The sequence below is a fragment of the Cyprinodon tularosa genome, unplaced genomic scaffold (assembly GCF_016077235.1).
Source record: "Cyprinodon tularosa strain WSP-4 unplaced genomic scaffold, ASM1607723v1 ctg488, whole genome shotgun sequence".
In the NCBI taxonomy this organism is placed as follows: domain Eukaryota; kingdom Metazoa; phylum Chordata; class Actinopteri; order Cyprinodontiformes; family Cyprinodontidae; genus Cyprinodon; species Cyprinodon tularosa.
This window is the reverse complement of record NW_024039216.1, coordinates 164,909-187,871: the sequence shown is the minus strand read 5'-3', so window position 1 is coordinate 187,871 and position 22,963 is coordinate 164,909. Positions and strand designations below refer to the sequence as shown.

At 39.0% G+C, this 22,963-nt stretch overlaps 1 protein-coding gene across 1 annotated transcript in view; it reads right to left on the bottom strand.

Annotated features, from left to right (window-relative positions):
* Positions 1 to 145: 145 nt before the first annotated feature.
* rock2a (rho-associated, coiled-coil containing protein kinase 2a) overlaps positions 146 to 22,963 on the bottom strand; it is a 41,301-nt gene continuing 18,483 nt past the window's right edge. Inside the window, exons 2-32 of the mRNA XM_038302333.1 lie at positions 21,209 to 21,290; positions 21,009 to 21,109; positions 20,501 to 20,638; positions 20,151 to 20,411; positions 19,880 to 20,024; positions 19,659 to 19,797; positions 19,483 to 19,574; positions 19,235 to 19,394; positions 19,086 to 19,140; positions 15,006 to 15,094; positions 14,873 to 14,921; positions 14,655 to 14,790; positions 14,267 to 14,358; positions 12,940 to 13,186; positions 12,594 to 12,700; positions 12,264 to 12,423; positions 11,679 to 11,839; positions 10,877 to 11,061; positions 10,726 to 10,795; positions 7,465 to 7,568; positions 7,187 to 7,373; positions 7,017 to 7,110; positions 6,837 to 6,931; positions 6,564 to 6,755; positions 6,321 to 6,489; positions 5,882 to 5,952; positions 5,722 to 5,810; positions 5,564 to 5,642; positions 5,213 to 5,480; positions 4,919 to 5,123; positions 146 to 385 (exon numbers count right to left, since the gene is read on the bottom strand). Of these exons, the coding sequence (XP_038158261.1) occupies positions 382 to 385; positions 4,919 to 5,123; positions 5,213 to 5,480; positions 5,564 to 5,642; positions 5,722 to 5,810; positions 5,882 to 5,952; positions 6,321 to 6,489; positions 6,564 to 6,755; positions 6,837 to 6,931; positions 7,017 to 7,110; positions 7,187 to 7,373; positions 7,465 to 7,568; positions 10,726 to 10,795; positions 10,877 to 11,061; positions 11,679 to 11,839; positions 12,264 to 12,423; positions 12,594 to 12,700; positions 12,940 to 13,186; positions 14,267 to 14,358; positions 14,655 to 14,790; positions 14,873 to 14,921; positions 15,006 to 15,094; positions 19,086 to 19,140; positions 19,235 to 19,394; positions 19,483 to 19,574; positions 19,659 to 19,797; positions 19,880 to 20,024; positions 20,151 to 20,411; positions 20,501 to 20,638; positions 21,009 to 21,109; positions 21,209 to 21,290 (4,026 nt within the window). The 3' untranslated portion in view covers positions 146 to 381. The remainder of the gene's footprint in view (positions 386 to 4,918; positions 5,124 to 5,212; positions 5,481 to 5,563; positions 5,643 to 5,721; positions 5,811 to 5,881; positions 5,953 to 6,320; positions 6,490 to 6,563; positions 6,756 to 6,836; positions 6,932 to 7,016; positions 7,111 to 7,186; positions 7,374 to 7,464; positions 7,569 to 10,725; positions 10,796 to 10,876; positions 11,062 to 11,678; positions 11,840 to 12,263; positions 12,424 to 12,593; positions 12,701 to 12,939; positions 13,187 to 14,266; positions 14,359 to 14,654; positions 14,791 to 14,872; positions 14,922 to 15,005; positions 15,095 to 19,085; positions 19,141 to 19,234; positions 19,395 to 19,482; positions 19,575 to 19,658; positions 19,798 to 19,879; positions 20,025 to 20,150; positions 20,412 to 20,500; positions 20,639 to 21,008; positions 21,110 to 21,208; positions 21,291 to 22,963) is intronic.

Here is a 22,963-nt window from a genome sequence, read left to right as displayed (position 1 = left end):
CTTCAATCTGTTCACAGTTTTTAAGCTGAATGTCTTATTTTTGGCTGTTTGAACCTCCAAAGCTTTTTTGTTTTTGCATGCTCCATCCATTGCACTGTTTCCTGTTGAGAACCGTTGAGGTAAGTGAATTCCCATCCAGCCTCTCCCTGTTTTTTGTTTTTATTCTGTAGAAGGAGGAACTCTCAAGAAGCACAGCAGACTTTGTTCATAAGCCGTCCAGCTCACAGAAACGCAGCCAAGCTTGGTTGTTATGAAGTGACTGAAAGGAGTGGGGAGCCTTTCCTCCCAGGATGGAGCAAGGGATGGATGTGGAGTTGCTGACCTGCAGATGGAACATCGTAGGAAACAAACTGCATCACCTTGGAGACGCATCAAGCAGGGTTAACTAGAGAAAACAGAGAGACAGATGTTCAGCACTGCACATATAGCTGATTATTTAAATAATAGGAAACACTTTACAATAAGGAACAGAAAACGGGATCACCTGCTAGATAACTAACAAGGAACTTGAGAGCACAAGGAAACCAAGAGTTACTATTCAGGAACTAATGAGGAGTTAACAAGGAACTAATTCAAAGTTACCAAGGAAACAAAGATGAACTAATTAGGAACTAATGGGGAGTTACCAAGGAAACAAAGGACAAACTAATGAGGAGTTAACAAGGAACATATCAGGGACTAATTAAGAGTTACCAAGGAAACAAAAGACGAACTAAACAGGAACTAATGGGGAGTTACCATGGAAATAAAGATGAATTAATCAGGAACTAATGGGGAGTTAAAAAGTACTTCTTAGGGGACTACTGGTTGGTTAATGACAAATTAGAATAGAAAAATAAATGTTTGTTCTGAATAACCCTATGGTTCTGAATCACAAATATGAAATCTACTTTACTGAGTAGAAAATTATTTCCCAGCTGTTATTTAATGGACTTCATTGTGTGAAGCAACATATCAAGTACTTACTAAAGAACTAATAGTTACCCATCAGTACCTAACCATTATCTAATGTTTTCATGTACCCTAAAGTAAAGATGTAAAAAATCATACCAAGTACTTACTGAGGAGCTATTGATTACTTAATCACTACCTGAACTATTGTTTTTGTGTACCCTTAAGTAAAGTAAGACTATCCATTAGTTGTTTCTTAGTTGTTTCTTAACTACCCATTAGTTCCCTAGGCGCTCTGTAATAGTTCATTACATTTTGTTTAGCTTATTGTAATGGGTTACCAAATTACATTTACTTTTAAATAAGAATTGAAAGCAAAGGTTTTACTTTACAATGAGAGTTTCTAATCCACATCGGCCCTGAGCACGTTTTTGCATACTAGAACTGGCTGGACATTGGATCACTCTTCTATTTAGACTAACTGATTTTCTGGCATAGAGTTAAATATTCTTCTGGTACTTGCACCATGTTTTAAGGTCGGGGATGTCCTCTGGGATCTGAAAGCTTCACCTAGACTCCCTGCTGCTCTGATGTTTAGCTGAAATGTGTGCTGAACATTATATTCTGCTTATACATGCATTAGAAGGGAAGCTCAAGCTTCTGATTCACCCAGTGACAACGTGATCCTGACCATCAAGTAAACTGATTCACAAGCTGCACAGTGTGCACCGAAGAAAGTGTGTTCACCCCCTGCTTGTGGGCCCACACCACTGCTGAGTGACAGCAGAGCAGACACATACACAGACTCATTCTGTCGTTTACATGAGCAACAAGATCCCAGAAGTCATCAGTTGTACCAAACGCTGCTGTAGTCGTCGGGTTTTGTTTGCAAGCCGTTTGATCTGCGAGGGCTAAAGTCAGAGGATGCATGCAGTAAGATATTCCTTGATGTATAAACAAATGTTAGCCAATCTAATTTAAGCACAAAAAAATAGAGAAAAAATAAATAAAAACAAACTAAAACAAGAAGAAAATTCAACAAAACAAGAAACAACCATTTCACACTTGTAAAAAAAATAGAAATGTTTGCACACAAAGCAGAAACAAGCTATAATGAAAGCACGTGGCTTTCTTTTCTTTTTCTGAAACTGGCTGTTTGAGTGAACAGCTGTGGAGCACATCTTCACAGTAAAAAACAAACACTTTTTGTACAAGTAAATAAAGAAAAATAATTTACCACTCTGTACAATGGTAAACAAATGAGGCATTTAAATTTAAAAATACTCACTGCAGCACTACGCCTAGGCAGATAGCTCTTCATGAAACCCATTTTAATCTAAATAGCTTAATATTTTCTTGGAGAGATTTTGTGTTTTATTCCTATATTTTGTTTGTGTGGATTTCGTGTTTAGGTGTTTTTAACAGGTGCATTTCCCACTATAGGATAGACAGTTCTCTTATTTGCAGTATGTTCAGTCACCTCATTGAATATACAGGTGCTGGTCATAAAATTAGAATATCATGAAAAAGTAGATTGATTTCAGTAATTCCATTTAAAAAGTGAAACTTGTATATTATATTCATACATTACATACAAACTCATATATTTCAGATTTTTATTTTGTTTAATTTTGATGATTACAAATGACAACAAATGAAAATCTCAAATTCATCATATCAGAAAATTTGAATATTACTGAAGACCAATAAAAACAAAGGATTTATAGAAATGTTGGCCAACTGAAAAGTATGAACATGAAAAGTATGAGCATGTACAGCACTCAGTATTTAGTTGGGCCTCCTTTGGCCTGTATTACTGCAGCAATGCGGCGTGGCATGGAGTCGATCAGTCTGTGGCACTGCTCAGGTGTTATGATAGCCCAGGTTGCTCTAATAGTGGCTTTTAGCTCTTCTGAATTGTTGGGTCTGGTGTATTGCATCTTCTTCTTCACAATACCCCATAGATTTTCTATGGGGTTAAGGTCAGGAGAGTTTGCTGGCCAATTAAGAACAGGGATACCATGGTCCTTCAACCAGGTACTGGTAGCTTTGGCACTGTGTGCAGGTGCCAAGTCCTGTTGGAAAATGAAATCTGCATCTCCAAAAAGTTGGTCAGCTGCAGGAAGCATGAAGTGCTCTAAAACTTCCTGGTATGTGGCTGCGTTGACCCTGGACCTCAGAAAACACAATGGACCAACACCAGCAGATGACATGGCACCCCAAACCATCACTGACTGTGGAAACTTTACACTGGACTTCAAGCAACGTGGATGAAGTGCCTCTCTTCTTTTCCTCCAGACTCTGGGACCTTGATTTCCAAAGGAAATGCAAAATTTACTTTCATCAGAGAACATGACTTTGGACCACTCACCAGCAGTCCAGTCCTGTTTCTCTTTAGCCCAGGCAAGACGCTTCTGACGCTGTCTGTGGTTCAAGAGTGGCTTGACACAAGGAATGCGACAGCAGAAACCCATGTCTTTCATACGTCTGTGTGTGGTGGTTCTTGAAGCACTCACTCCAGCTGCAGTCCACTCTTTGTGAATCTCCCCCACATTTTTGAAGGGGTTTTGTTTCACAATCCTCTCCAGGGTGCGGTTATCTCTCTTGCTTGTACACTTTTTTCGACCACATCTTTTCCTTCCCTTCGCCTCTCTATTAATGTGCTTGGACACTGAGCTCTGTGAACAGCCAGCCTCTTTAGCGATGACCTTTTGTGTCTTGCCCTCCTTGTGCAAGGTGTCGATGGTCGTCTTTTGGACAACTGTCAAGTCAGCAGTCTTCCCCATGATTGTGTAGCCTATAGAACTAGACTGAAAGACCATTTAAAGGCTTTTGCAGGTGGTTTGAGTTAATTAGCTGATTAGAGTGTGGCCCCAGGGGCCATCAATTTTGAACCTTTTCACAATATTCTAATTTTCTGATATGATGAATTTGAGATTTTCATTTGTTGTCATTTGTAATCATCAAAATTAAACAAAATAAACATCTGAAATATATGAGTTTGTATGTAATGTATGAATATAATATACACGTTTCACTTTTTAAATGGAATTACTGAAATCAATCTACTTTTTCATGATATTCTAATTTTATGACCAGCACCTGTATTGCCTATAGTTTTTATTTAATTTTAATTGATTTCTCTTTCTCCCCAGCGCATACCGGTATTAATTGTTACAGCAAATCATGGGCAAAGAAGATCCGAACTAGGTCATTTTTGATATTCTCTGAAATCTATTTAAATCTGTTTTTAAATTAACCAGAAACTTTTAAAACGTAATTTTCAACATCCCGTTTGTATAAAAAACACGTGTTAAAGGCTTATTCCTATTAGCGCCCTTAGAATGGAAAAAAACAAAAGTAGTGTTAATCTGAATAAATCAGTAAATTAAGCTTAAGCCTAAATTCAATCTGAAAGATTTATCAGCTTCACCTGAGCCACCTGCAATGTTCCTCGTTCAGCTCCAGCCAATTATCTCAGGGGTCGCACCTCCTCCGAAGCCGATCATCTTGTAAGATCCCCTTTATTTAGCTCCTGACCTAACTTCTCTCTCCCGCATGCAAGCAAACTTTCACCCACCTCCACCATATCTCCTCCCTCATTCTCAGTCCCACTCATCCTCTAGAAGACTACTCTAATCCTTTTCTCGGTTACTCATTCAAACATATGTTGATTCACAGCATCACAGGCTACGTTCACACTGTAGGCCTTGATGCTCAATTCCGGCATGAATGTCTTGAATTCAGCCACTGCACTGCAAGCACAGCACACAGCACACGGAGCATTACCCTGATCAGAAATGTATGGAGGAATAATCCTCTTCAATTTCATCCAATGCCAAGAGCCAGTCCTGAAGACTAAACTCCTCCAGTCTGAAAGGAGGACATTCGTTCTGATGGTTACTTTTATTAAATTCTACTATCGAGTTGTTGTTTCTTTCATCGAGTTAACCATCAGAGCAATAGAAAAGTCCTGTTAGAATAAACACCATACATCCTCCCTGGACCAATCAGCAGCTTTCCATACCTGCTTTTACTGGTTGGAAGCGGTCGACTAGGCCTCCTCAAGGACTGGCTGGACTGAACTCTCATGGAGGTGCGTGGGGAGCAGCGGCCGAAGTGCTCCGCCGGTGGAGGCTTCTTAGGGATTTTCTTGACCAGCCGGCTCACCCACTTCTGCTGCTCCTCCTGGGAGGCGGCCAGCAGCAGAAGGTTCTTAGCGTCGTAGTTCACTGATGGCAGAAGAGAAAACCTCTTTTCAATGACCTGAACACGAACTGGAGGCTGACATATAGTTGGTAAAATCATAACATCTTAATACCTTTGCAGGGAGTAATTATCTCCTCCTTCTTGTCCATGTGGTCCTTGTGGCACTTGATGTGGCAGCGCCGGCACTCTAGAGCAGGAGGTGGCTTGAACATGTTCCAAAGGGGCTTTGTGCATGCCTCGCAGTTAGTGGGGAAGTGGTAGAGCGTGGGGATGAACTCGTGGCCTTTGTGGCAGATATAGCTGGACTTCTCCCCAATGGGAAGCGGCTCAACAGGAAACTCAGGCTCCTTTTTGCTCTCTCCTTCATTAGCATAAAGGATCTAGAAGATGGACAGAGGCTGGTTGGTTGTTTCCATCCTTCAAAACACTCCTGTATCGAGTAATAAAGAGGTTGAAGCCCCACCTGGAATATTCTGGGAATCTCCTTGGCATCAGCGCGGTACACATCTGTCTGGGTGACGGGCCTCACATGGAAAAGTTTGCTGCAAGATGGAAATAAATAACATTTTAACACAAAAGCAAACATCTCTCCGTGTTTTCCAGTTCAGGAGTTCCACTCACTCGACGTCGAGCACCATGCAGGGACTGGAATGCTCTCTGTCATGTTCGCTATTGTAGAAGAGAATCTTCTTGCTGCTCACGACGACGTACTACAAGAACAAGACAATTATTTCAGAGCTAAGTGAGTTTGAGTGAAAGTTCAGATATGGTTTATTCAGACCTTTTTCTCCCATCCAAACTTCTTGGTGTTGTTCCTAACAGGAAGAGAAAGCCAGCCCTCCAGTCTCGTTTCTGAGGAAACAGAAAATGTTTTAAATATTCAGAATGAAAACATTTCCATTCTTATTTTAAAATCCTCACTTTAGCCTTTTTGTTCTCATTTCAAGCTCTGAACATTAAACTTCTACCTTGCTAACCCCACCCATGTAACCCATGTAACTTTATTCATTGATGTTGTTAATGCAGAAAGCTTCTGACTGATTTTAATTAATTATTGAAGCATTTGTGTCCCAATAGTTCTAGTTTATACAAATAAATCATGAATCCTCCTAATGAACTGGAACCTCTAATGCAATGGTTTTTATATCAGCAACATTATCTCATTCATTTGAAACCATTCCAATAAAACATTCTCCACTTCTTGGAAGGTGGTGTCTTACCCGCGTATGCATCATCAGTGTCAAACTCAGGCCCGCTGCTGACGCTGGCCGAGTCCATAGACTGAACGCTCAGCGACTGCACCAGATTCCTCAGCTGCTCGATGTCGCTGTCCTTGCTGTCCAGTGCCATCTGCATCTCAATACGCGTTTGACTCTCATCTGCTAGTTGCTGCAAACAGGAAAGCACGGCTGAAACCAAACGGCTCTGCGAACAGGAGAGTTATGAAGGACAGCGGCACTCACTGCTTGCATCTCGTTGATCTCCCGCTGGTACTTGATCATGATGCTGTTGAGCTTTTCTTTCTCTGACCTCAGCTCCAGCTGCAGCTTCCTGTTCTCCTTCTCCTTTCGCCGCATGTCTGTGTCGTTTCCACGGCGGCTGCCTCCGCCGCGAACTTCCTTCCTGTTCATGATTTCTGCCAGCTTATTGACAGCCTGCAGAGGGGGGGGTGTAGTTTTAGGACCTCACAGAAGCAAAGAGAACAGAGGGAATGAATGAGATGAGTAAACTGGGACCTGAGTCTTCAGCGTGCGCTCTGACTGCAGTTGCTTCTCAAAAGACTGCTTCATCTGGTTGATCTGCTGCTCCCAATCCTTTGACTTATCAGATTCTGAAAGAAGAAACAGGAAAAAAAACTGAACAGTGATGCCGTGTTGTGTTTTGTTTAGATGAGCCAAAGTTTTCCTTTCATCAACCTTCAAGTGCTTCCTTCAGTTTGTTGTTCAGTTCTTCCTTCTCGTTGGCCAGATTGGCGACATCACTGGTCAGCGTCCTGTTGGCCTCCTCCAGCTGCACATAGCAGAAAACACACTCAGAACCAAGTGGCAGGTCCAACGACCAGGAGGTGGAGGATCCTGAAACCCACCGAGCTGATTGTGATGTCCTTGTCAGACAGCTCCTGACGGTGCCGGGCCATCATCTCCTTCAGCTCCAGTTCCTTCATTATTTTCTCCTTCTCCAGGTCAGAGTACTGCTCCTCAGCAATGGAGCGAGCTAGTTGCTCTGAATCCGCCTTTGTCAGAGTGATCTCCAGCTGGGCTGCCAAGGAGTCCCTGAAAGAGGTTGGAAAATAAACGTCAACTTTGAAAGAGCTAAATACCCCCAAAAACTACTTTATTTTAGACCTTCAAGCAGCGTGATCACCTCTCCTCCTGCAGTTCCTGCAAAGACTGCTGTACCTCCTTGTAGAGTTTATTCTTTTCCTCACACTCCTCCTTCAGCTCCCGAACCTGAGTCTTGTAAAGTGTCTGGAAAAAACACCAGATAATGTACACGTGACGTTTCACAAAACACCTTCTATCACCAGCCTATTCTGCTAGATGTAGACAAACAATCTGTCTGTGATATAACTATAATATGGCTACAGGTTATCCACAGTTTTAAAAATAAAATATCAAGAGATGGATCAAGAAATAGTCTAGTGGCGGTAAAAGCCTCAAAGTACACCAAACCAAACAACAGTGGTAAGAAAGACCTCTACTAAGGTGGTTTAAAGAAGACAAAGAAAGCAAAGAGATAAAACTTATTAAGAGATTGTTTTTTCTCTCTAACATATCCAGACTAATTCATTTAGTCAGCAACAAAGTGAGAGAGCAAACTTGACAAGATAACAGCTGGGCTGAACAAGGTGAAATTAATTAGTCATTTCACTTTAATCCTACAAATCATCTGACATGAATAGAAAATGTCGCCGGTCTTCTGGGATTCTCAGATTTAGGTAAGGATTTACATTTGTTAGAGCAGAGCTCACTAACCTTTACAGTGCAGATACATTTCTACCTCCTCTCTTATTAAATCACATTATTCCTCAGCAGACAAAACCTAGGCTGGATGAATTGTCCGACTGGTCATCTGAAAGACTATGCTTGGGTGAAGTTTTCATGCTTTGCAAAGCAAACAAACACTGCCTATATACATATATTCTGGTAAAACTACAGGGTTAAATGCTTCCATTCAAAGCCACTGACTGGGTCAGCATTATACAAACACAGTGAACAAAAGAAAAACTTGCATCCATACAGAGTGAAGCATAAAGACGGCCTTCATCTGAACCAGACCTCAGCAGGGGGCTTCCCTTCACACACTGGCTTGCCTGTTTGTTTTGTGCAGGAATGTAAGGCTTTAGGAAAACAACCAAAACAAACAGGCAGAAGTCAGACATCACCTAAAACTTTGGTCCTTTCAGAAGGATCTCTGTCATCTTTAGAAATCTTTGCTGCTACGACGTCTAAGTTAAAATGTGACAAAACAAACCAACAAGTTAATCATCAAATAAAAACAATCCTTCATTCACGCTTCAGATCTCAGAAGCTGAATGATAGCAAAGTCAATTTTCCAGATGAATATTTTCAAACTTATCTAAAAAAAAAAAAAAACCTTAAAGGATCTACAGTATATCCTGCTTTTAAAGCCTTTTTAAGTAAACTATAGGCATATATATATATATATATATATATATATATATATATATATATATATATATATATATATGATACAATAATCTCTTTAGCATTATGCAGTATTAATCTTTATTGAACAGTGTTTTGGTTTTTTTTTTTTTACAACCAAGAAGAAAACTCTCCTTCAAAGCTTCTCCCCACCACCCATTTCATGACCTTGTTTCATGCTATTTACAAAAGGCTAAGCAAAGTCTAAGACCTCTCAAGGCCAATAATAGGGAGCGATGGCATAGTGGTTAGAGAATAGAGCTTTGAAACCTGAGGTTTTGAGTTTGAAACCAACTCCCACAGACCCTTAACCCCACACTGCTCCCAGGGCGCCGCAAATGGCAGCCCACCACAAAAAAAACAAAAAACAGATTTCCTTATATTTTCTGCCCCAAATACTCACATTAACAAATGTCTGCAAACATCTGCACTAAGCCTGCAAACTCAAGGCCGACTTCCCGTGGACAGACGCGGTTTAGGCACATTTAGTACGACTGCGTATGAGCTGTTTAACTACGTTGCTGGGCAGGGAATCTTTTTTCACCAGGAATGAGCATTCATAGAGAAATGACTTGAATGAAACACCAAGCTGCTCCCCAGGTGATCGCTGGCAGCGACACACTCTCCGTCCCTTTCTAACTCCCACCTCACGCAGACAGAAACGATGCAAGTATCATCTAGTCTTTGTTTCTATTATTTTTTGTATAGCTAGAGAAAAAACTGATGATGCCATGACGTTGTGGGAAATGAAGGCATTAGAAATGTAAAAAAAGCTACTGTGAAGGCTTACATGCGAATGGGAGTGGCTCAAAGTATGTACATCCTCCATTCAACTATTTGGGGGCTGTTCAACATTTGCTTATAACGGAACAGATGCCGCCCTCTGCAGATTATCAGCTACAAGAGTCACTTTGTCTCAACAGTTAGCCAGAAACATCACGCTCTGTCTAACATCAGCCCTTCCTGATCGGAAAAACTGGCCCATATGTTTTAATGTTCAGGTGCAGCACAGTGAGGTAGCTGCTTCCTGGAGGGAGCAGGTTAACACTTTTCTCCACAGGAAAGTGATGGCTGCTCCTTTTCATAGGACAGGAAGTGGCTACTGGACAGACTGAATCTTCAGGCATGTAGGAATCGAGTAAAATACCATTTTAAAAGCAGAGAGAAATATATCATTATTAAATACTAAAAAAAAGTTGACTTTGCATGCTTTTAAATAAAAACTAAACTTTTGAATGTCTTCAGAGTCAAATCTGCTAAATAAGTGGCTTCCCACATAAAGGTAATGGTTTAACCAAAAATGCTGTTTATGTGTTTAAAAAACTGGATCTAGCTCTAGAATGCTGCAGGTTTCTGTGGTTTCACATTTCCAGAGTCCTGATTTCCTGCTTGTATCGATGTCACAAATGATCTCACTACAGTTTTTTACCAAACTTTCCCCTCTTCCTCTTAATTTGGCTTATTGAGTTCCACTCTAATGCCTTGCTATTATTTTCGTGCATTGGATAAAGTCATATCTAATCTTATTCTACAGAAGCCTTTTTTCTCCAAACTTCAAAGCTCTGAATCTCCCCCTTGTGGGTAAATAAAGAACAGGTGAATCTTCCTCTTTGAGACCCAATTTTTTTTATATCCTCCTACAGCCACGTTTTAAAGCAGAAGTTCACTGAGGATTTATGGAAAACTTTTCCAAAGTTTTTAGGCTTCACACATGCAGCCTTTAAAGGGGAATAAAGCCAGGGAAGAAAATATTTTCAGTTTTTCCAGACCTGGATAATACATAAATCAAATTCCAGACTGCACAGGAATCCTGAACTGCATGAGTCTGTTCATTGAGTGGGGGACCCTCCCCTTATTTATCATCTTTTATATAATGTTTTACAAACAACAAAGGAACTTATGAAATCCCAAATAATCAGCCTGCATTATTTAGTGCATCATTTCCCTCCAGACTTACAGAAAAATACTGCTCAGCCTCCAGCTGGTCCTGTAATTCCTTCATTTGTCCATCTGTGTCCTGTCTTTCTCTGCAGGTTAAAAAGGCAAATTAAGCGACTAACACATAAAGATAGTGACGACAGCAAAGAGCAGAAAAAAGCTGAACGGACTTGCGTAGCTCCTGGTTCTGCTTCTCCAGGCTGCGCTTGATGTCCAGCAGATGGTTGGTTTCCTGCTTGAGTTGCTTCTCAGAGGTTTTCAGGATGTTCAGCTGCTGGTTCTGGGCCTTCAGGTCATTTACAGTCAGGTTACGCTTCTGGGTTTCCTGCTCAATCTTCAGTGTCAAGTTCTTCACCTGGGAAAAAAAAAAGGAGGAACCACTTTAAATGATGGTAGGGTTGTCAAGATACTAAACTTTTCAACTCGATACTGATACTAAGGAAAATATTCGATACTCGATACCATTTTCGATACCACAAGGATAAAAACAAAGACTCCAAAATTCTACAGAAATATTTTCATTTATAAATAAAATACAATAAATAAATACAATAAAGGTTGTATGCTGTGCACAATATTAAGCAAGCTTGATAAAAAACTTAAAATTAAAATTAAGTGTTCCTTCCCTGGCTATGCTTTGCACACATAACAATGACACTAGCCAAACCGGTTAAGAAACAAAAATAATCCTCAGCAGCTGCACCTCTTACAAAAAAAAAGTCTGAAACTGAAAAGTGCGTAGAATTATTCAATCACACAGTGTTCTGAAAGTGCATTGTCCTCTATTCTGCACTTTAGATGAATGACTGCTTAGGTGCCACTGGTGGTGGCACTGTATCGATACTTTTAAAAACGAGTATTGTATCTGGATACAACGTTTCAGTATCAATACTTTTTTGAGTATTGATACTTTTGACAACCCTAAATGATGGTATATCCCCACATGCAGGTTCTAACTGGTAACGCTCTGACCTCCTCCGTGAGTCGGTCCTTGTGTCTGCGTAGCTCATCCAGCTTCTGTAAAGCCTGTTTGTAGTCACAGTCCATCATACTACTGTGTTTCTCCAGCTCCAGGATTCTGTTCTCTAACCGCAGCTTGGCCGCTCGTTCCTCTGACAGCTTACGCTCCAGTTCTGCAGGAAGGATCCAGGAAGAGTTTACAAGGAATCATTAATGACTGAAAAAAGTAATCCATTTAACTAGATATCTAATTAAGGAAGGTTAAAACAACATAGGTGGGGAAAATAAAGTATATCAGAGATTTTTAGCAATACTGTGAGTAATTCTTCTGCAAAACATTTTACACAATCAGGTCTTTTATTGCTTTGCATATTCAGCATTGAACAAGATAAACTTGGACTCAAATAAAGTTGAGTCTAAGTCCATCTTTCTTGGAGAGCCAAAAACTGTCGGGTCCCATGAATCTGTTGCTCCTCTATCAACCTTTAATGCATTTTTTTATTACATCTACCCGATTATTAAATCTGCCTTTGGGTTTCCAGGAACAAACTTAATTAGTGCTTTCAGATCTGTCTGACTGCGTGAGGCCACCCTTACCCTTCATGGTCTCAGACTTGGCCCCCTCGATGGTCACTTTAATCTTGCTCTTGTCTGCCAGCAGTGCTCTGGTGGCTTTATGTGAGGCCCCCTCCTGCTCCAACTCCTGCTGCAGAACCTTCAGCTTGTAGGTCAGTTCTATCTCTTTGTTGCTCATCTCCTGCACAAAGAATAAAAGGCAGAAGTTGTTCTCATTTGTAAGGTGACACCAAGCAGAAAACGAACCGGAAAATGATTCAATTTGACTGATAGATCTGAAGCAGGGGAACACAGAAAGGCTTAAGGAAATACATTTGTAATTTTACTTTTCTAAACAATGGTTTTGTTTACCTTCTCCAGATCTGTGTATTTCTCCTGGAGCTGTCTCTTCTCAGTTTCAGCTTTCGACAGAGTCTGTCTCTGCTGGCGGGCTTCCTCCTCCAGTCCAGAAATACGTCCTGAAAAGGATAAAATAAGCTGTCAGAATCAGCTACACCCTAAAAAAAATCCTTGCACTGCATATAAACATAGGCTGTAAATGAAAGAAAAGTCAGAAGCGTATCTAAAGTCTTTTATTAATGGATGTTCCAATCGATGTTTTATCATATACACAGAGGAATGATATCAGAGGAAACGGCACACTAACAAAGGACTCTACCAACAGTCTTCTGGCTCGTGGTTCATGCGTTTCACCCACCCATCAGGTCACTGATGGTCTCGGAGCCCTGGCTGTGCTCCCTCCTCTCCGACTCTAGAGCGGCCTGCAGGCTGATGCACTCCTTCTCCAGACTCAGCTTGCTGCGCTCCAGCAGGCAGCATTTATCCTGCAGCTCACGCACATTGGCCTCCAGCTGCTGCAGTTGCTTGCTGCTCTCTGTCTGAGCTTTGCGGAGCCTCGTGGCCGCTTCAGATTCGGCCCGCAGCAGCGTGTTGGCTTCCTCCAGCTGCAAAGTGATCCATGATTAAGTTTACTGAGTTTATGGCTAAAGGACATAAATATAAGTTCTTACAAAACATTGCAACTCAGACCAGACCCACCATCAAAAGCATAAACAGTTAAAAGGATTTTATAAAGTAATATTCTTAAAAATCTAAATACTAAGCTTTATATATATATATATATATATATATATATATATATATATATATATATATATATATATATATATATATATATATATATATATATAAACACACCAAGAACTGCAGCCATGAAAGGCACTAGGCTTGCTTCATCTGTCAGAAACACAACCTGTGCGCTCCTTCATCTCCTAAATACTAAGCTCTCTTTATGATTATTTCTGCAACTGATGACTTTGTGGCTGCAAAGATCGCAAATGCAACCTGACTAGGTTTGAAATTATTAACTAACAGTAATAAATAGAAATAATCGTCAGCTAATTTGGTAATTGAATCACTACCTAGAGTAGAGATACATAGACTATTAGATGGATTTTACTGAAAAAATAGCCCACCAATGGAAAGAACGATGACGTAAATCTACAAAAAGATATTTAAAAAATCTATTTAGGATGAAAACTATTTTTTCTAAATTAAGAACATTTGTTTATTTAGAAATTGTTCTAAATTGTTGTTGATTCAATGAGTCGATGCAAACAGCTGGGTTTCAATAAATAGAAAACTTTAAACATATCTGTATGATTTGATCAGGCACTGCTTGTTCCAGATTGACGCTTTCAGATTCGAAACCATTTAGTTAAATTTCTGATGTGAATTTGCACGCAAAATAAAGCAGACACCTAATGCAAAAAAAAAAAAAAAGGTTAAAAACCACACTGAAGAACACAGTAGCTTTGTGAATTTGATGGTACTTTGTTCCCAATTCTAAATTCCTTTTTACTGTAGACTAGTTGGTAATGTTTGTTGATGAACTTAGGTAAATCTTGACCTAAAGGAGCTTTAGAACAAAATGACCACAAGTTGGGAGAGGATCCTCATATTTAAGACTTAAATCACCGGGTTTAAAAGAGGTTAAGAAAAGTAAATTGATAAATACAAAGGACCTGTTTCTGCAGGTGAATGTTCTTCTCATTGGAAATGTGGGAATTTTGATTTCTCTTCTTCATGTCATCCAGCTGATCTCGAAGGCTGTTAACTGCACCAGAACAGAAGTCGAGCATAGATAAGTTAGAGTCCTTTATGTTAAAACTTCATGTATGCAAAACAAAGTATAAACATCAGAAGGCCTGATAAAATCTAAAGGTTTCACAGTTTGACCAGGTGGTGGCAGCGTTGCACACATCTTCTAACTCAATTTAATCTATTGCCAATAATACTTTACTCTCACTTGGCCGTAATATGGAGTAGAATTAACTCATAGCAGCAATTATTGGCATGCAAATAAATTAAAGACCCGTGAGGGATCCTGCATTTGTAGAGGGCGTCTGTTACCTTCATTCTCCAGGCAGCGCTTCCTGTCGGCCTCGTTCTCGGCCTTCCGGTGACTCTCAAGGCTCTTGTGCTGCAGCAGGGCCTTCTCTCGCTCCAGCTGCCTCAGGTTCGACTCCAGGCTCTTCCTGCTGCTCACCTAAAGTCAATCAGAGAAAAAAATTAAATCAAAATCACAGCCGATCTAATGAAAAACATCTGATCCCAGATAGGGAACTTACCTCTTCCTCAAGCTCTTTGGTTATTTTTTCTAAACGGACAGTTGTAGCTCTGGAGGCAAACGAGGACAAAACATGAGTGCAGGTTTTAACAGTTTTCACATTACAGCAGGTTAATGGATGACTGATCTTGCACCTGCATTTGTTCTCCAGTTCCTCCTTGACTTGCTTGTCCTTATTCATCTGAAGCTCTAGATTGTGAAGCTTCTTCTGAAGCGCCGCAGACTGAAAACAGAAGGCATCAACCCATCACCAAGCAGCTTATGGAGGAGGGATTTATGGAGGATACTTTCCGAGTTTCATTTGAGAATAAAGCTGGAACACATGTCAGCCTGACTGCAGTCAGTTCTGCCATTTCTAAGCATGACCCACAAAAAAACAACCTTTTAAACTGTGCTATGCAGAGTGGGGTCAGCCAGGTGTTTTCTATATTTTGAAAAATTATCATAACCTCTAAAACTGAGAACCACAGCTACCCCGTCCTACATGTAGTCAAATGTATTGGCATTAGAAGGAACGACCCTGATTTTGTTTCTTTTCATCTTTCATCTAAATAAGTGCTGCTCCTCTGTGAATGTGTGGGGTACCTTTAGGCTCCTTCTTACATCCATTCTCATTCTCCTGAGTGTCCATTTTCAAAAAACGCACAACATTTCCTGCCTCAATTAGGTCAAAGATCAACAGATGCATCTGTCTATTACAGCGATTAACGATGCATCTACTCAGGTCTTAAGCTGCCTCAGGGGAATTTAAGCTACCTTTAAAATAACAATTAGTTTTTTTTAAACTACTCTAATTATAACCAAAACAAATCTTCACATGGCTTCTAACCCCAATATTAAAAACAAAACATGGAAAGCCTTAAATAGGTGCAGTCATGCACTATGCCTATACAAAAATAATAAACACAACAAAATCCATACATTTTTGTTAAAATAAAACAACATACGGAAAGTATTCATGATGAGAGAGCTTCTTCAGCCCTTTTTGAGCCTAAAAAAAACATACTTTTTTCACTATTCAACACTTAAACATTGTTTTACATCGTTGCCATCTGATTGTAGTACTTTCTTATGCATCCATCCACTAGCCAGCTTCAGCAGCTTTAGCTTCTACTTAAGTAAACACAAACGTTCATTTTGTATTTTTAGCATTACCAACACAGCTGATAGTTATTGTGCTTTTTAAATAGTTTGGACTTCACTTTTTTTTTAAATACTTTAATACTTTTAATTTAATCTATAATATGCACACCACTGCTGAGGAAATATATTTCATGGTATTTTTTCACACAAATATGCAATATTACCTCTGGTATTTATAAGGTAAAAATACAGAGCGCAGACATTTAAACAGTGATACACAGAGGGAGTATATCAAAAGCCAAAAGCTGCCATAATTTATTAAGGAAGCCTTGATATTCAACCAGAGTGTAAGTGAGCAACTGGAGTAGAAACATTTAGAATATATCTTACTATAAAACTCCTTTAAAACAAAACTGCATGTTATCAAAGCTTTCACACAAAAAATATAAATGCGAAAATATCTGAAAACATGATTATCCAAACTTTAAAAGACACAGACCTTGACAGTTTTTCTTTAGTATAGAATAAAAGCTTGTTCTTATCCATACTACCGTTTAGACAAATGAACAGTCCTACATAACAGCACTTGGTAAAATGACTTTATATGGCTGAGGCATCATGACTCCAACACCAAATCTGTCAGCACTCAAAACAATCCCTATAAAAAAATAGATAAAGACTATAATTATCTTATACATGTATTATTTAAACATCCTGTTAATACTTTATTAGACTGTTTATTTAAAGGTGATGCATTTATAGAAACTTCTAATTAGTAATCAGTGATCTGCTGTTTAGCTTGGATGTTTATAAATGTTGCATGACTCAGATCATTTCACAGTTTCATTCTTCAGAACATTTAAAACAAGGCAAATTAATTTAGATTTTTATCATCCGGAAAACAGCTTCCTGTCCATATATATAATACAAATAAATGTGCAAAATAATTAATGCTGTGACCCACAATAAATTGGATGGTAAGAGAGGGAAGATTTTGTTTTTAATTCAAATTTGAAAAGTGAAGTCAATTCAAAAATACTTTATTGTTCCCAACCATCTGACGCCATTTACTGATGATGATGATAATGACATTTTCCTTGACCATCATAAATCTAAAAAAGGGGAAGTTTACCAGAGGCTAAAAGGGTTTTAACCGGAACTTTGAGCTTTAATCAAAATATATTTTCTCATGTTTTCTTTTAATCTGATGTAAAAAGCTTCATTAATGACATCCAAAGCCGGTCTTTTTACAATCGATAAAACCTTCTAATAAACTGTTTACTTTGTAGTCATGGCTCCATTCAAAAGTCCATCTAATGCTTTAACAGCACCAAATGGAAATACATTTAGACATTCAAGATAAGGGCTGAACTTTGATCCCCAGAGGACTGCTGCATCAGTACAGTAGCAGCAGAAAGTAATCACTGAAACCAGCACTGACTGAAATCAGAGGAGTTTAGGTGAATGGATAATAATTAAATTAGGGATGCACGATATTGGGATTTTGGCCGATATCCGATATGCCGATATTTTAAAACTCATGTAGCCGATAACCGATATCGATACAGATGTTAAAGATGGACAAAAATAAGTAGTCATTGAAAATAGCAGTTTTGTTATCCATTTCTGACACTGAAAAATAATATACTCAAATATATTTTCATATGCTGATATCAAATTGATTTTTAAAAACGCAGTATCGATCTATTTTACTTTCAAAATCTCGTGAAATTTCATCGTTCGGTTACAAACTCTCGTGATATTTTACAAATTCTTGTGAGATTTTGTTAGTAAAATAGATCGATACCGAGTCAATATATCAACATATAAAAATATGGCAAAATTTCGTGAATTTTCGGGGGATTTCGTAGCATAACGATGACATATAGCTATATTTCATTAGTAAAAGAGATTGATATGGTGTTTTTAAATGGCAATATATCAGCATATGAAGATATTGTGATATTTAAATGTATCAATATTTTTTCCCTTTAGAAGTTTTTAAGTCTGTAAAAAAGAAGTTTTTGAGGAAGAAGAAGAAGTAGTATTTTTTTTTTTTTTTTTTTTTTTTTTTAGACTTTAGAAACTCAGAAGCTGATCAAATATCGGGTTAAATATCGGTGGGGTGGCCGATGTCCGATATTCAGTTTTAAGGCCGATACAGGCCGATAACGATAGGGGGCCGATTATGTCGTGCATGCATAAATTAAATATTTCCCCCCAATACATGGTTTACTTAGTTTGATAAATAAGAACCCAATCCATATACATTTTTGTCTTAATCCATAAAAGTTCAGTGGATATTCTTTACCATCCATGTTATACTGATTTTGATTGCAATAAGGGGGGAGTTTTTCACACTTCCTCACTGGGGTCCTCTAGGTTACATGATTAATCTTTAAGAAGTAAGCATTGAGTTTTAAGCTTCAATAGGATCTGACCCATTCTCACCTTTTATCTCACCAAAAGCAAATGGTTTTAAAAGATCTAGATCTAACCTAAGGGTGAACATCCCTACTCTGCTGCTGCTTCTAATTTGTAAAATTGTTGGCCTTCCTTTAGAACAACTGCTCAGAGCTAATGAAACACTTGCTTATTATGCTTTTTTTATAAACTTATAATCTAATCTGATCAAGCATCATACAACAAGCTGTTTCTTTATCTAACAAAGTATGTTATTACTCCTATCTTTTATTACTGTGCAGCAAATACATGAATCAAGTTCTGACTTTATGTCCTGAGTGTCTGAAGCACCAACTCTACTGCAGTCCCCTCTTGGTGCATTTTCACCAAAACTCTTGGTTTTGCTTCACAATCTTCTGTCCTTGCATTTCTTTTAGCACCTCCTACCACATTTAAACCTCTCTTTTAAAACATACATGCAAAGAGCCATCAGAACTGCTCGCCTTTCAGCAATGATCTTTTGTGACCTCATCTTTAAAGTCTAAAAATCCTTCTGAATTATTATTAATTACAAAAATAAAAAACAAGTGAATGGTTTGACCAGATCTACTTATATTACAAGACATCGGTGTTACATCCAACATGTTTTCAAGCATCTTATGTATATCTGGAAAATCAAACACCATATGATTTAAAGATCTCCTCACAATGAATTCAGAAGTATTTACCTCTCCTTTGGAATTATCATGGGTCACTGAGGAATTATTGGCAGAAGTTAATAACCTGGAAGGAGAAAAGAAACCAAAATCATGCATAGTAAAAGGAGGCAAGTTTCCAAAACGATTAGAAACAGCATAAGAGAACGAAGAGGACTTACTGGTCCTCTTTAAAGTAGGTGAAGCCAACAAATGGTAGCTGATTTCCAACAAAAGCTTTAGGTTTGGGGAACGTTTCGACGTCGCCTTTGTCATCTTCAATCTCGTCAAAATTACTTGTGTCTATGTCACTGCTAAGCTCTGGGACCACAGGAGCAACAGCTGATCAGGGGAGAATAAAACAAAATTAAATACATGAAACTGTTGGAAAATAGAGTTCATGAACATCAGAATAAGGCTTATCACTTACTGTCCCTGATGGTGTCAAATGTCCACTGGTCATTCTTGAAAAACGGGTGACGTTTGATTTCCTCCACCCCGTTTCTGCCCAACCGGACATCCCTACAAATAAATACATAAATCACTAATGATTAATAGATTTAATACATGGAGGCTCAGAAGATGTGCTGTTTCCCTGTTCTCTACCTGTCGGTCAGAAAGGCACAGATTATACTCTTGGCATCTTTAGAGATCTCCACATCATCAGGAAAGTTTAGGGAGTTCTTGTGGTCCATGATCTTACTGTAAGTTCCCACCAAAGAGTCGGCGTAGAACGGAGTGTCACCTAAAAGAAAGCGAGTGGAAATGAAACCAACTCGCTTCTGGTTCCTTTAAAGTCTGGAAGAGTTGGTGAAAAGGTCACTCACCAACGAGCATTTCAAAAATGAAGACGCCCACAGACCACCAGTCGCATTCCCTCCCGTAATACCCATCTCCTCCCTGAGACTTCAGCACCTCTGGAGAGATGTAGTCTGGAGTTCCAACAGCTGTGTCACAGTGGACCATCCCAGTCTGCAATGCAAATCCCAAAACTGTAAGTTTTCATATGTTTTAATCTATTATTACTATTATCTATAAGCAAAAAGACCCACTTTTGATTTAAGCACATCATTTCCTAAACCCCGAAAACAAACTCACCGAGTCCATCTTCATGCAGGTGCCAAAGTCTGCCAGCTTCAGATGTCCGTGTCCGTCCAGCAGCATGTTGTCCGGTTTGACGTCCCGGTGGATGAAGCCCATGGAGTGGATAGAATCCAAGGCCATCACCACCTCTGCTGCGTAGAACTTGGCCCATTTCTCCGGCACATCATAGGTGCTGGTGAGGTTGACCAGGTCGCCTCCTGGCATGTACTCCATCACCATATAGAGGTAGTGCTCATCTTGGAAGGCACAGCACAACTAAACAGAAAAAGAAGAATGATTGATTGAATCTATAGGCAGGAGCTTGAAAAATCTTAGAAAGAAGTAAAGTTCGGAGAATGTCTCACCTGTACAACCCAGGGACTGTTGGCGAAGGCCATGATGTCTCTTTCTTCCCAGAAGAACGCAGAGTCGGAACGCTTGATCATCTCAAACTTGCTCAGCAGCTTCATGGCATAGACTTTCCGTGAAGGTTTGTGTCGGACCTTAAACATCGCAAGAAGAAGAAGAACATTAAGCCGAAGTTAATCCGTTTTTCAATTGAAGACTCCAAATATTTTTTCCAAAAATCTATGTTTCATTTTCTTTATATCGCTAACATTACGAACATTCGATTCCAGAAAATTCAGGCTGACCCGTTTGAAAGGAAGTCTTTGTTTTGATACAGTAATATTGGTGAATGGACTACTATCACATAAAGACTGGAGCATCGTATAATAAACACAGATTCTTTGAAGCAGAGTTTGTAAAACTATAAATGTTGATACTCATTAAGAGTTTATAAATGGTGGAAAGTAATAAAGTATATTAACTTGATTTTTTAAATGAAAAATCACAAAGTGGATCAATACTCACCAGCTGGACTTCACCAAAAGCCCCTCGACCGATGATTTTAACTTTCTCAAAGTCTTCAGATTTCATCTGAAGATTTCGAAGCTCTCTGATAACCTTCTCATCTGAATTAAAAATTCAAACATTTAGATTAGATTTTGGATAGAGAAAATTTCATTGGAAACTTTTTTTTTTTTTATTAAAGAAATGAGAAAACGACTCACATCTGTTCAAAAAGGTTTCAATGTTTTTGTTCTTGCGCAGTGCCGGGTAATCCAAATCCAAAACCAGCGCATTTATGGAGTCCTGGAAAACAGATTGGCACCAATCAGACAAGCAGAACAGCAGCTATGAAGCAACAAACAAAAACAGACAGAAACGTGCATTTTGAAACAGCCAACTGCAACTTTTCTCTCCATTTTCCTCCTCCTGTCAGTTTTTATTAAACCCCCAGTGACTCACCAGCCTCCACAGAAACATTAGCAGCTGAGGCGTTGCATAACAAACCAGAAAACATGAAGTAGCATCATGCCGTAAAGTGTGAACCATGACCAATCACTTCTGTGCTCTTTTCATCCTAAATGTGTGGGAACCGTCACAACACCTGCTGCAAACCGCATCCTGATTTACAGCTGAGATGTTTGGTAGAAGAGCCCGCTCCCATAACAGCCGCTTCCTTGCTCACTCTCAGCGTTACAAGCCACTGACTGCCATTTCTAAGCAGTTTATTTTCAGTTTTCTCATCACTGAACAGAATGAAAACAGTTGATCTTTAGTGATAATCTGAATGAAATAGAGCAGCTTTCCCCCCCAAGCACTTTAATCACACATTAACGGAAGCTGTAAGACAGAGGAAGTGACTAATTCCTCATCTGTCAGTCTGTCTTTGATTGATGAGCACATTGTCTGCTTATAACCTTTAGAAAATCAGAGTGAGATACGTCCCCTCTGCAGTAATTCATCATATATTACACAATCATTGATGAGTGAAAACACTGCTCCTACTCATCATGGACTCAAACTTCTATCAATCCTAGTGCTTTAAATCTTTAAAGTTTTAACACAGGAATAAAAACACCCCTATAGACAGGAGGGATGAATGGACAGGATGGCAACATGAAAAATAAGCATCAGGCATCTTTTTTCATCCGAGAGCTCCTTTTTTGTGCATTTTTTATATATTTAGATAAACACATGTTGATGTGGTGTAACTTGGCAAGTCTTTTTTTTTATGTATTCTCTGACCATCAAAATTCATAATATTATCTCACCTTAATTAGATTTTTAACTGAGTCAAAAAATTTGGGTGAAAACAGGAAACAGAACAAAAAAACACAAACACACACATGGCAGGATGTCCTTTTAGAAAATCATGAAAGAACAGGGAATGCTTGACTTAGCTATAATTTAAATACAATAAAGAAGGTAGTTTTTTTTCCCCCCTGCAGGAAAGTTAAATTTAAAAAAAAAAAGAAAGAAAAAAAAACTATTTTAATCAGGCATCTTAAATAGACCCTTTAAATTGTGTTTATCATTATCTGGACAATCAGTAAATCAGCTCAGGAACTCCTAGCTGGGGCAGCTGTGGTTTAAATGTTCATTTTCAAATCAGAAAAGTATAGAGATAAAGAAAAAGGTCTCTCCACAGCCTGAGCAGCTCTGCATTAGCATTAAAATCTTCCGTCCTCCGGTAAGAATCACGCCACTTACTGTCTCTTCAGCTCACAAAACTTCTAAAAAACTTAGTGCACCTATTTCATGTTAAAAAACAGGTTTGCCGTTTTGCTGCAGTCGAAGCTGGGGTAATGTAGGGACGCTATTAACTAAGAATGATTCTGGTCTCTAATTGTTACATTGTGCAACAATAAGGAAGCCATCTATCAACTTGTGGCAGCTGCGCATTCCTGCATTGCCCCCGTTTGAAACACTGGGTCAAAATGGACCAAATCTGACCCTGTGCTGTAAATGCTTTGTGGTAC